The following is a 14,039-nucleotide window of genomic DNA, read 5'->3' as shown; positions in this document are numbered from 1 at the left end:
CTGGCAATTCAGCAATGAACCAGACAGGCACAGATCCCCCTCCTTGTGTTGGTCTCACATTTAGTGGGGAAAGGTGGGTGGCACTGATGGATGAGCGTGGACAGTGGTGGTAAGGGCCATGGAGAAAAATGGAGCAATGTGAGAAGGGGGTGTGGGAGGCAGTGGGGGGAGCTGTCGTAAACAAGGTGGGCAGGGAGGGCTTCACCGAGAAGGGACATTTGATAAAAATATGCAGGCGGCCAGAGAGCGAGCCCCACAGCTAACTGGGACAGGAGAGTGCAGGTGGAGGGGCCAACTGTGAGTCCAGAGAGGGAGTGGACCGGGCGTGTTTGAAGAGGGCAAGGAGGCTGATGGGGCCAGCCCTGTGGGAACTGGGAGAAACACTCACCCGTCCTGCCTTGTCCCAGGCTGCAGACACAGCAGTGAGGAGGGATGGAGGTGGTCCCCAGAGCCAGGCCTCCACCATCAGACTGAGCAGGGGAGACCCGTTTCCCACTGCCGTTTCAAGGCAGGGGTGGTATTTGAGTCACCTTGGTCCACCTGCCCAGGGTGGGCCCTGAGTCTGGGGCTGTCAGTGGAACTTTCTGAACCTTGGCAGATGTCAAAGTTCTAACCCTGGTTCTGCCACTTCCTCTTGGTGACTGCAAGCAAGCTATGTCACCTCTGAGTCTTGGTTTCACATCTGTAAAATGGGTTAACAACCCAGACCTCTGACATACTCGGTTCCATGAAGGCAGGGATTTTATCTGGCTTGTTCCCTGTGGTATCCCCAGTGCCTAGAAAAGTTCTTGGCATGCAGTGGGTGCTCAGTAACTGTTGAGTGAATGTGTTGAGATTGTGTGTAGGTGGTATATATGTTAGGGTGTGCCCGGGTCTCAGGCTCCTGAGTCTCTCCAGGCCAATGGCTCACGGGGCTGCACTGTGAGGGGCTTTGGAGGTGGTCAGAGAACTGTTGCCAGGGTGGGGCTTTGTCTCTGGTCTAGGGCTGCCCATGGCATTAAATGGGCTTCAGCCCCTCTTAGGCCTTCAGGGTCTCCATTCATGCTGCAGGGGGCCAGATGAGCTGTTGGGATGGCCCAGCTGGGACACAGCCATCTTGGGTTTGCACCAGGTGCACGTGGATGCATGTTGCTCCTGGGCCATTCTTCCCACCCGCCCCCACCCCCACCCACCCCCCCCCCCCCCGCAACATCAGCTCTAGGCCCAACATGGGACTTGAACTCATGACCTCGTGGTTAAGAGTTGCGTGTTCTACCAACTGGGCAAGGAAGGTGCCCCCATCGCCCACCATTCTGAGCAGAGGCAGGCAAGGAAAGGTGGGCACCTGTGCCATCGCACCCTGCCTCTGGTGGTTAAAATAATAGAGCCCTAGTTTATCATGTGCCCATTCTGTCTGTGCCAGGCATGGGCTCTGCTCTAGGCAAGCCCAATTTTGATGCATTTCCAAGCTGCCCTGTGAGATGGGCACCATCTTACAGGCGAGGAAGCTGAGGCTCAGCAGGAAGACTGATGTGCCCCAGGTTTTGGCAGAGAGGTGGCTCTCTGATTGCAGAAACTGTGATCTCCAGGCCTGGCCCACAGGCTACCTCTTGCTGAGCAGGGTCTGTTCAAGGAACAGGCAAAGTGAGAGCACGACTCTTGGAGTCACTCATGCCATGTGTTGGTCCCCTTTCTGACACAGCCTCAGCACACCCTCTGCCAGTCCCCACCAGGCCAGCCCCTGTCTGCCAGTTTTGAGGCAGACAGTGTAGTGGCCAAGAGTGTAGACTCTGGATGGAGCAAACCTGGGTCCAACCCTAACTCTCCCAGTTGACAACTGTGAGCCTTAGGCAAGTAATAAAAACCTCTGGGCCTCAGTTTTCTCATCTGTAAAATGGGATTGTTGCGAGGATATTTTTCCTGTCCTTCTAGGTTTCTTTTCTTTTCCTCCCTCCTGGCCTCCCTTCCTCCCTTTCTCCTTTCCTCAGCTTATTATCAATATGTAAAACACCACAGGTAAGTGCCTGGATCATAAACTCACTCCAAAACTAATGCGCAGAAGTCCTCTGTCCTTCCCAAGCAGTAACATTTTTTCCTAACTTCCAGTAGCCTTAGGTGAGTTTTTCTGGGTTTTTTTGTTTTGCTCTTTAAAATAGAGGTGAGGGGGTGCCTGGGTGGCATAGTCAGTTAAGCATCCGACTTTGGCACAGTTGGTGAGTTCAAGCCCCGCATTGGGCTCTGCACTGACAGTGTGGAGCCTGCTTGGGATTCTCCCTCTCCCCCTCTCCCTCCCTCCCTCCCTCCATCTCCCCCCCCCCATTTCCCCCCCACTTGCATTCTCTCTCAAAATAAATAAACTTAAAAAATAAAGTTGAGGTGAAATTTACATAACACAAAATTAACTCTTTTCAAGTGTACAATTCAGTAGCCTTTTAGTACATTCACAATGTTGTGTAACCACTACCTCTGTCTAGTTCCAAAACATTTTCATCACCCTAAAAGCAAACCCTGTACTTACTAAGCAGTCACTCCCCATTCCCCCACCCCCACCTCCAGCCCCTGGCAGCCACCAATTTGTTTTCTGTCTTTAAGGATTTACTTATTACGGCCATTTCGTGTAAGTGAATCATACAGTAGGTGGCCTTTTGTGCCCAGCTTCTTTCGCTTAACATTACACCTTTGAGGTTCATCCGTGTTGTAGCGCAGATCAGTATTTCTTTGCCGCCTCTGGCCGAACAATATTCCGTTGTATGAAAATACCACATTTTGTTTATCCATACATCAGTTGGTGAACATCTGGGTTATTTCTACCTTTTGGCTATCGGGAACAGTGCTGCTACGAACACTTGTTTGCAAGTATTTGGGTACTTGTTTTTAGTTCTTTTGGGTACAGACCTAGGAGTGGAATTGCTGGAGCATATGTTCTCTGTAACCTGTATTTATACAGGTGATATAAACTGGGTCATACGTTCTACAATCATAACTTAATGTATTCTGTGTGATTAGATCATATACGTATTTGTGTTTGTGTATCAGGGTTGTGTATTCCATGCTTATAACCTATAATATATTCTATTTTTTATTTTCTTTATTTTTGAGAGGCAGAGACAGAGCGTGAGCGGGGGGGGGGGGGAGGGGGGGTTGCAGAGAGAGAGGGAGACACAGAATCGGAAGCAGGCTCCAGGCTCCGAGCTGTCAGCACAGAACCTGATGCAGGGCCAAAACTCACGAACCGTGAGATCGTGACCCGAGCTGAAGTTGGACACTCAACCGACTGAGCCACCCAGGCGCCCCTCTATTTTTAAATTTTTGAGGAAAACACCAAACTTTCCCACAGGGCTACCTCATTTTCCATTCCCACCAGTAGCGCACAAGGATTTCTTTTGTTCCACATCTTCACCAGCACTTGTTCTTGTTCTTTTCTTTTCTCTCTGTTTTAAATTACAGTTCTCCCTAGTGGGTGTGAAGTGGTACCTCATCATGGTTTTGATTTGCATTTTGCTAATGACTAATGATCTTAAGCATCTTTTCATGTGCTTGATGACCGTTTTTATATCTTTAGAGAAATGGCTGTTCAAGTCTTTTGCCCATTATTTAATTGGGCTAATTGTCTTTTTGTTGTTGAATTGTAAGAACTCTTTATATATTCTGGATACTAGACCCTTAATCAGATCTATGAGTTGCAGATATTTTTGCCCAGTCTGTTGGTTGTCTTTTATTTTCTTTCTTTTTTTTTTTTAATTTTTTTTTTCCAACGTTTATTTATTTTTGGGACAGAGAGAGACAGCATGAACGGGCGAGGGGCAGAGAGAGAGGGAGACACAGAATCGGAAACAGGCTCCAGGCTCTGAGCCATCAGCCCAGAGCCTGACGCGGGGCTCGAACTCCCGGACCGCGAGATCGTGACCTGGCTGAAGTCGGACGCTTAACCGACTGCGCCACCCAGGCGCCCCGCTTGTCTTTTATTTTCTTGATAACATCTTTTGCACGGAAGTTTTATTTTATTAAAAAAATTTTTTTTTGATGTTTATTTGTTTTTGAGAGAGAGAGAGACAGAGCATGAGTAGGAGGGGCAGAGAGAGAGGGAGACACAGAATCTGAAACAGGCTCCAGGCTCTGAGCTATTGGTACAGAGCTGTTGGTACTGAGCTGTTGGTACAGACGTGGGGCTCAAACTCAACGGACTGCAAGATCATGACCTGAGCCGGTGAGACATCCAACTGACTGAGCCACCCAGGCTCCCCAGAACTTTTATTTTTAATGATCCACTTAATTTTTTTTTTAAGTTTATTTCTTTGGAGAGAGAGAGAGAGAGAGAGAGAGAGAGAGAGAGAGAGAGAGAGCGCGCATGCGCACACACACATGCACACACACACAAGCAGTTGAGGGGCAGAGAAAAGGAGAGACAGAATCCTAAGTAGGCTCCACGCCATCAATGCAGAGCCCGATGAGGGGCACACACTCACAAACTGTGAGATCATTATCTGAGTCGAGATCAAGAATCAGCTGCCTAACCGACTGTGCCACCCAGGCGCCCCTTAGTTTTTTTCTTTTATTTCTAGTTCTTCTGGTGTCATATCTAAGAATTCATTGCCAAATCCAGGGTCGTGAAGACTTGTTTCATGTATTCTTCTGAGAGTTTACCATTTTAGCTCTTATCTTTAAGTAGATCCATGTTGAGTTAATTTTTGTATATAGTATAATGTGTGAGGCTGGGGTCCAGTTCTGTTCTTTTGCATGTGAGTCTCCAGTTGTCCCACACCATTTGTTGAAGAGACTGTTTTTTTCCCCATGGACTAGTCTTAGCACTCTGGCTGAAAATCGATTGGCCATAGATATGTGGGTTTATTTTTTGACTTTCAGTTCTATTCCATTGGTCTATATGTTTATCCTTAGGCCATACTGACTGATGACTGTAGCTTTGTAGTAAGTTTTGAAATTGGGAGGCGTGAGTTCTTTTACTTTGTTCTTCCCCCCATCTCCCAATATTGTTTTTGGCTCTTTTAGACCCTTTGCCCTATGAATTTGAATTCTGTGTAAATGTAAAGATTGGCTTTTCTGTTTCTGCAGACTAGGTTGTTGGAATTTTGATAGGTGCCGTGTTGACTCTAGATTGCTTTGGGGAGCATTGCCATCTCAACATAGGAAGCCTTCCAATCCATGAACACAGGATGTCTTTGTATTTGTTTAGGGCTTTAATTTCTTTCAGCAGTGTTTTGTGGGTTTTAGTATGTACATCTTTTGCCTCCTTGTGCTATTATAAATGGAATTTTTAAAAAATTCCTCTTTGGATTGTTCATTGGTGATGTGTAGAAACAACAGCTGTTGTTTTTGTGTTGATCTTGTTGAGGTTATCAGTTCTAATCATTACTTTGTGGCTTCCTTGTGATTTCTTATACATAGAATCATGTTATGTGCACATAAAGATCGTTTCACTTACTCCTTTTCATCTGATGCCTTTTATCTTCTTTTCTTCTTTTTCTCTGGCTAGAACTTCCAGTGCAGTGTTTAACAGCAGTGGTGGAAGCAGTAGACTGCTTTGTTTTTTCCTGATGTTTAAGGAGAAAGTTTTTGGTCTTTCATCATTGAATGGTGTTAGATGTGAGTTTTTTATAGATGCCCTTTATCCTGTGGAGGAAATTCTCTTCTGTTCCTAGCTTGCTGAGTATTTTTATCATGAAAGGGCATTGGGTTTTGTCAAATATTTTTATACAGCAGTCAAAATGGTCATGTGGTTCCCCCCCTCATTTGATTAATGTAGATTACGTTGATTGATTTTCATATGTTGAACCACTTTTGCATTGCTGGGATAAAACCCACTTGGTCATCATCCTTCCTTTGTGCTGTTGAATTTGGGATTTTTGCTAGGCTTTTTTTTTGTTTTTGTTTTTTTTTTAAACTTTATATACATTGAGTCATTTAGTATCCACACTGGAAGGAATTTAATAAGTTAAAACCCATAATATACTTAGGACAGTGCCTGGCATAGAATGTTACCTTATCATTGTCACCAATTAACAAATATCCCCGTGAGAGGAGACAAAGACTCAGAGAAGTGAAGTGACTTATTGGAGGCCACACAGCACACATGGCTTGGAGCCCATCCTGTGATCACGCCGTGGGAGTTGAGGGCCTGGTGCAGTCTTTGCTTGCTTGCACAGTGGACTGATGATAACAGAGCATCTGCTGAGTTCCTGTGGTGTGTTGGGCCCTAAGCTGGATGCTTTATGGTTGCCGTCTCTTTTAACAGCTTGGGCTGTAATTCGCGTACCATACAATTCAGCCATTTATACGGTTCAGTGGCTTTTAGTGTATTCAGAGTCATGTATCCATCATTGCAATCCATTTTAGAGCATTGTCGCTACCCTGAAAAGGAACCTGCCCTTCCCCTTGGCCATTCCCCTCCAGTCTCCCTCCAGTCTCCCTCCAGACTACCTCCTCCCCTGCTCCCAAGTCCTAGGCAGCCACTAATTTGCTTTTCACCTATAGATTTGTCTACTCTGGACATTTTATATAAATGGATTCTATAATTTGTGGTCCTTTGTGATAAGCCCTTTTCACTTAGCTTAAGTTATGGTTCATCCATGTATTAGTAATTTTTATAACTAATACCCTGTTGTATGTATATGCCACGTTTTGTCTATCCGTTAGTTGATGGACTTATGGGTTTCTACTTTTTAAAAAAATTTTTAAATATTATTTTTGAGAGAGAGACCGAGAGCAGGGGAGGGGCAGAGGGAGGGAGATACAGAATCCGAAGCAGGCTCCAGGCTCCGAACTGTCAGCACAAGGCCCGACCCAGGGCTTGAACTCATGAACCACGGGATCACGACCTGAGCTGAAGTTAGACACCCAGCCGACTGAGCCACCCAGGCGCCCCTCACCATCTTACTTTAATCCTTAGCAGCCCTCTGAGGAGTGGGTCCTTGCAGTGTGGATGTGTGTATGTGGGGTGCTTGGATATTCGTGGTTAGAACAAATGGAGGCAATCAAGGGGCACTCAGAGGGCACAGCAACAGTTATACCCTGCCTGGCACAGTGTTGTGACATTTGATCCACCTGCACGGCTGTCCTGGTGAATACCAGCCCATGGGATTTGGCCTTACAGGGCCACAGGGCATGTGTGTTTAGAAGCCTGGGCCTCCCCTGGGACTGTGCCACGCGCTGGCAAGGATGGCTGGGATGGCTTGCTGCTGGCCACACGCTGAGGCAGCTGGTGCCCTGGGGCACTGCAGCAGGCGCCTTCCTGCCAGGCATGACCTCTGGATCACTGGGGCCCAGCCCAGCGCCCAGTCTGCGTCAGCAGGGGCTGCCCGGAGGTTTTCTCCTCCCTGCCCTCTCATCAACCCTCCTCCCACCCAGGTGCCCTTTGTGAGGTGCTGTCAGCCTGCCCTGACCTCTCTCCCTTCCCCCTGCCTCTGATCAGGTGAATACATCAAGACCTGGAGGCCCCGGTACTTCCTGCTGAAGAGTGACGGCTCCTTCATTGGATACAAGGAGCGGCCTGATGCCCCAGACCAGACCCTGCCCCCGCTAAACAACTTCTCTGTCGCAGGTGCGTCTCAGGGCACGCCATGCCAGAGTTCAGGTGCTCAGAGAACCGCTGGCAGGTCCTGGGGGCACGTGGGGGTTGGCCTTTGTTGGGTGCAGGCCTGTGAAGGGCCTGCGTGCCCTCGGGGTCCCTTCCCCACCCTTCCCCTCTGCCTCACCTTTGTGTCAGCTGGGCCTCAGGAGGGAGAGCTGAACGGGTAGCCAGTGGGGAGGAGGAAGAAGGGAGAAGCCAGGCATTTCCCCAGCCCCTTGCCCCAGGCAGCACGCCTCTGCACTTCTAAGTCTGCTGGCCAGGCCCCATGGTTCTGGCTGGTGTCAGCTGCCTGCGTCCTGTGCTCTGGTAACAGCACACTTCTCTGTCCCTCTAACCTAAGACAGCGTGGCTTCCCACTCAGCCGATCACAGGGCCGACTTGACGTCCTCCGTCCCCCCTGTGGTACCCCAAGTGGTGCCTTTCAGTGGACCCTGGCCAGGGAAAGCTTGACCGGCCCAAATCCCTTGCCTGGCCTTGCAGAACCACAGTCTTGCCCCTGACCCTCTGCTTCCTTCTTTCCCTGGTGACCTAATTGGTCACCGTGTCCTCATCGTCCCACCTCCTAAGAACATTTCAAAGAAAGCCCCATCTCTTCTGTAGCTCCTCAGCCCCAACCACCGTCCTCTCCCACCGGCTCCCTGCACCAGCTTCTTGCCCGGCGTCACCCCTCAAGTCTGCTCCTACCTATGCTCTCTGAAGCCAATTCTAGTTCCCTCTCTGTCCTGCTAAGAGCCTGTCTCGGTCACTTTCCCTGCGGTTTGGTGACTCTGATGTGGCTATGCCCTGCACCAGTTTTTCACCTGAACTGCCAGCCTATCCTGAGAAGCTTCCTGTGTGTTTCTCCCTGGATGTTCTCTAGGTCCGTCTCACCCACCGTGTCCCAAACTGGCCTTCGAGTCTCCCCTTCCCCAACTCCATCTACCCTGTCTCTATCTCAGGGAGGGCCCTATTGCCTCCTAGTGTGCAGGCCAGAGATCTGGGCCTCATCCTAGTGGCCCCACTCTGCCATAGTCCCGGCCTCTTCCCCAGGCTCCCAGTCTCCCTTCTGTCACTGTCTGCAAGGCAGCTAGCGGGATCTGTCTAAATCTCTTCATGTCCCTCCCCTATTGAAAGCCTTTCATGGCTCCCTTTTGCCCTCAAGCCAAAGTCGAGGTTCGTCACCACACCCCCCAAGCTCTGCAGTCTGGCCCTCTCTCCTCCCCTCCTCACATCTAGTGCAGAATTTACCATTCCCTCACTGTGCTGGACTCTTTACCTCTGGGCTTCTGTATACAACGCGCCCTTCTGCACAACTGACTACATTCCTTTCGGCTTGAGGGCTCGGTGCAGAGATGCCCCTTCCTCTGGGATATGCCTGAGTTCTCTGCTAGGTCGGCTGCCTCCTGGGCTTCCCCCATGACCACTGAGCTGTCTTCCCTGACACACACTGGACCTGGAGCCCCGTAGGGACAAGGCCAGGGCTGACTCAGTCAGTAACGTATCTCCACACCATCTGGCATACAACAGGAAGGTGGCTCGGGAATTGTGGGCTGCAGGCCGGCAGGGCTGTTCCCTCACCTTCCTGCCTCTGTCCTCTCTCTGCCTGCAGAGTGCCAGCTGATGAAGACTGAGAGACCACGGCCCAACACCTTCGTCATACGCTGCCTACAGTGGACCACTGTCATTGAGAGGACCTTCCACGTAGACTCTCCAGACGAGAGGCAAGTGTGGGCCTTTGTGTAGCCACCCTTCGAGAGTGGCCAGGCCTAGTGTGAGGAGGAGGGCTCCTGGGCCCCCTGCCTAGGAGTTTCCGGTCTCAGCTCTTCTGAGAGCTAGAAAGAGCAGGGGTTCTTAGTCTGCAGACCTCATTCTGTATTCTTAGACTGGAGCGTGCATTGGGATCATGGGCAGTGCTTAACAGTACGGAGCTTTGGGCCTACTTCAGGGTCTCTCGTTGGCTGCAGATCCCTGGAGGGTTGGGGAGCTGCATTTTTAATTTTTTTTTTTTTAATGTCTTATTTATTTTTGACAGAGAGACAGAGCATGAGCGGGGGAGGGTCAGAGAGAGAGGGAGACACGGAATCCGAAGCAGGCTCCAGGCTCTGAGCCGTCAGCACGGAGCCCGACGCGGGGCTCGAACCCACAAACTGCGATATCATGACCTGAGCCGAAGTCGGATGCTCAACCGACTGAGCCACCCAGGCGCCCCAAGGGAGCTGCATTTTTAATGAGCATCGCCATTGATTTTGAAGCAGCTGGTCCAGAGAGCCAGTGTTAAAAAAGATCAATTTAATCATCAGAAGAGACGATACAGATTTACCTAGTTCCAAAATCAAACAGTGTAAGGAGGTTTCTCTCACTTCTGCCCTGTCCACCCCCACCCCTGCCCTCGGGTTAACTGCTCTTGTCCTGTGTCCTCGGAGAGCTTCATGGGTGGACGAGCTCATTCAGGGAGACTTTTGCACCCTGCTCTGGTCTGGCTCCCCTGCTTGGTTCTTTTTACACAAAAGGTAGCATTGTACTCAGAACTTGCTTTTTTACTTAACGTATATTAGGGAATCTTTCTGCTCCGAGATATAGAGAGCCACCGCAGCTGCTGTATTGGGTTTGGTTTTCGTTTGAGAGAGAGAGAGCACGCAGGGTCGGGGAGAGGGGCAGAGAGAGAGAATCTTAAGCAGTCTCCACGCTCAGTGCAAGCCCATTGCGGGGCTCCATCCCATGACCCAGGGATCACGACCTGAGCTGAAATCAAGAGTCGGACGCTTAACAACTGAGCCACCCAGGCTCGCCATTTAGTTTCTCTTTTAAACAGCTGCACACGTATGTCCCCAAGGTCACCTAGCAGTTTTTTATGAGTGGTGATTGGTGAATATTTCCGGGCTTCGGCTCATCATAGGCGGTGCTGCGGCGAAGTACCTTGTGCTTATCTCGCATGATACATGTGCGGGTGAATCCGTAAAAGGAATTCTTAGATTTGGGATTCCTGGGTCACCGGGAATATGCTCTTGTGATTTTGAGAAGTGATTCTCTTACGTGATATCTCAGAGTGTCCCCACAGCCTTTTGTTTTCAAACGTTTAGATTTTTACCAGTCCGATCAGTGGGAAATGGCACCATAAGGTGGTTTTCACTGGCCTTTTTCTCTCTGTGGGTGAGCTTGAGCATTCTCTTCCCGTGTTCAGGAGCCACGTGAGTTTCCCTTTCTGAACTGTCTGTTCATATCCTTTGCTTATGTTTCTGTTGCATAGTTGGTCTTTTTCTTGTTTTTGGAAGCTCTTCATGTATGAGGGAGCTTGGGCCTTTGTAATGCATCGCAAATCTCTTTCTCCCCACCTTTGTCCCTTTGGGACTCACTTTGAGAAACACTCCTTTGGCTTGTCGCGTGGGTGTGGCTTCAGCTAACCCTCCAGTGAACCCATTAAAACAGTGCCGTCCACGAGAAGTTTCTGCCATGATAGAAGATTTCAGTACCTGTGGTGTCTAAGAGGGTGGCCAGTAGTCACAGGTCCTGTTGAGGTTTTAAAACATGGAATGTGTCTAGTGCAGCCGAGAAATGGAACATTTATTTAAATATTTAAGTATTTATTTATTTATTTACTGAGCGTGTGCACGAGTGGGGGAGGGGGAGAGAGAAAATCCCAAGCAGTCTCCACACTCAGCGCAGAGCCCGACGCAGGGCTCGAACCCACAAACCTTGAGATCATGACCTGAGCTGAAGTCGGACGCTTAACCGACTGAGCCACCCAGGCGCCCTGGTCACCCCCCTCTTGGACAGTGCATATCTAGAGCACACACAAAACAATATCATAAGACGTGTTTCCACAATATGTATTATAATTAATTGTCAGTGCGTAGCTTCCCAAAGTTAAAAATACACCTGCTCTGCTGAAGGCAACAGAACTACCTCCCATCTTGGGCCGTGAGGTGTTACTCTCTTGAAAGCTGGGGACAGAAACCGTGGACTGCCCTAAAAGCAGACCGAGACCATTAGATATATAGGGCCTGGGTGTCGGAAGGTGTCGGGTAAGAAGGGGAAGGTGACTCAAGGAAAGGGGACCAGTATATGCAAAGGCCGGGAAGTGAGACAGCTTGTCATCACAGGGACCACAGTGGGTTCTGTGTCACTAAAGAATCCAGGGTCAGGGGTCTTGGAAGAGGGGAAGTGGAGCTCAGCCAGGTCCTGGACTCCAGTTGGAGATCCTCCCCAGGGCTTGGCAGGCCGTGAATTAATTGGGGTTTGTCACAAGGTTGCTAAAAGATTCAGGGGGATGATAAACAGGAAACCCTTGATTCAGCAGTACCTGGCACACAGTTTGCAAGCCTGGAAAAGGAGCAGTGGGGAGCCGGCAAAGCATTTTGGTGGCTCCAGTCTCCATTTCAGTGGGATTCTGTGCTGTTTAGCGTCGGGAAGAATCCCTTTACCAGGACTGGGAAGGGGTGGGTGGACAGCCCTCACCTGGCTCCTTTTCTTAGCACGTGCCACTGTTGCTGCTGGAGAGAAATCTGGGGCTGCTCTGAGACCAGACTCCAGGTGCCTGACCTTAACCCTGCGGGACGTGTGAGCTAGCAAGAGGAGGGTGCTCATTTGTGGCTATCCTCACTGGCCTGCCCCACATAGGCCTGAGCCTGGGGAGAGGTGGCAGGGGAGGGCCAGCGACGGCCATACTGGCCACTGATGTTGTCTAGATGTTGAAACAGCCTGCTCTCTGGGCTCCTGGTAGCCTCTCCTGCCTTCCCCAAGATTCCCCTGCATCCCCGCCATCTTGTATCAGATGTACAGGAAAGTGGGAAGACTAGTGCAAGAAATGAACGTCCAGATACCCTACAGTTCCTAGACTCAGCAATCCAGCCATTTGCCAGGTTTGCCTCATGTGGCTTTGTTTTATGCTAAACTGTGAACTTCCATGCATACATATCTCATGACGCTTTGCTCCTTAATACGTCAGCAGACCTCTGACCTTCTCCTACAGAATCATGATGCCATTACCACACCCAGGTGACCGTTCATAGTATAGTATTTACCAATCTGTCCGTATCCATGTCTACTGGAATTTCCCCGTTGTCCGCAAAATGTTTTTCAAACCAGGATTCGCTCAAGGTACATGTTGTCTCTTTGGCCTGTTTTAACCTCATTCAGCCCTGTCTTCCGTCTTTGCTCTCCCCCACCCCCACCCCCCCCTTTTTTTTTTTTAAACAAGCTGGGGAAACTGTCTTGTAGAATGTCTCGCACTCTGGATGTGTTATCTTACTGCTTTTTGGCATTGTTTACTTTGTTCCTCTCTGCTTATATTTTCTGTATACTGGAAATCAGGGCTGGCAAACCACGGCCCAGCCTCCTGTTTTTACAAAGAAAGTTTTATCGGAACATGCCACATCCATTCATTTGCAAACTGTCTATGGCTGCTTTTGCCCTACTATTGCAGAGTTGAATAGTTGTACCAGAGACCAGGTGGCCTGTGAAGCCTAAAATATTTACTATTTGGCCCTTTATAGGAGAAGTTGGCAGATCTTTGGTCTTAGCAGGTATACATAATAATGCATCATGTTATTATGATCTTCTTAATGTAAATCACTAAGATAAATGTAATTTCTCTGCTTAGAACTCTGAGTGGCTTTTAATCCCACTGGGAGTGAACTCCAGAGTCTATGCCATATTCTGCAAAGTGCTACATGATCTGGTCTCCTCTCCAGAATCATTTCCTACTGCTAGTTCCCCCTCACTTTCAGCCACAGCGGTCTCTTTGCTATTCCTTAAACATGCCATACACACTTCTGCCTCAGGTCCTTTGCACTTACTATTCCCTCTGCTTAGAAACCTCTTCTCCCAGGTATCATTACGGTTCTCTCCTTAGCTTCATGAGGTCTCTGCTCAAATGCCACCTTCTCAGAGTGTCCTGCCTTGCCCGCCATGACTCTGCTGTTCTTCTCCTGCTTTATTTTTCTTCATAGCACCTGTCTACCAGCTGTGACACTTTCTATTTATGTATTTCTGTCAGGAACATAAGTAGGTGTTCAGTAAGTGTTTGTTGAGTGAGTTAAAAGAATAATTAAAACTAATTCTCTATTGAGCCAGACTCGGTTTTAAAGTATTATTTTTAAGGGGGTGAGTTGCTTCATTCATTCATTCATTCATTCATTCATTCATTCATTCATTCAGAGAGCACCTGTGCAGGAGGAGCAGAGAAAGAGGGAGAGAGAGAATCCCAAGCAGGCTCCATGGTATCAGTGTGGAGCCTGACATGGGGCTCGATCCCACAAATTGTGAGATCATGACCTGAGGTGAGATCAGGAGTCAGACACTTAACTGACTGAGCCAGCCAGGCACCCGTGTTCTAAAGTCTTTACATATATTAACTCAGTTTATCCTCACAGCATTTCCAGGGATATTGGTAGTGAAACTGAGACACACAGAGGTGGAGGACAAAGGAGAGGAGAGCTTAAAGGCGTGGATTTTCCCTGCCAGGCAGCCAATCTGAGGGTGTCTAAACAGAAGGGGA

At 49.1% G+C, this 14,039-nt stretch overlaps 1 protein-coding gene across 8 annotated transcripts in view; it reads left to right on the top strand.

Moving 5' to 3' along the window:
- The window catches only part of AKT2 (AKT serine/threonine kinase 2), a 65,020-nt gene that overhangs the window by 35,889 nt on the left and 15,092 nt on the right, over positions 1 to 14,039 (top strand). For 7 of the 8 annotated variants that reach the window (XM_047835529.1, XM_047835535.1, XM_047835533.1 and 4 more), the window contains 2 exons: positions 7,406 to 7,534; positions 9,153 to 9,264. In XM_047835529.1, coding sequence (XP_047691485.1) covers positions 7,406 to 7,534; positions 9,153 to 9,264 — 241 coding nt within the window. Of the gene's footprint in view, positions 1 to 7,405; positions 7,535 to 9,152; positions 9,265 to 9,733; positions 9,885 to 14,039 lie in introns of those variants that run through there. The other variant, XM_047835536.1, reaches the window with a different exon arrangement.

Source organism: Prionailurus viverrinus, chromosome E2 (assembly GCF_022837055.1).
Source record: "Prionailurus viverrinus isolate Anna chromosome E2, UM_Priviv_1.0, whole genome shotgun sequence".
Classification (NCBI taxonomy): domain Eukaryota; kingdom Metazoa; phylum Chordata; class Mammalia; order Carnivora; family Felidae; genus Prionailurus; species Prionailurus viverrinus.
The sequence above is the reverse complement of the archived record's forward strand: the minus strand, read 5'-3'. Positions and strand labels throughout refer to the sequence as shown.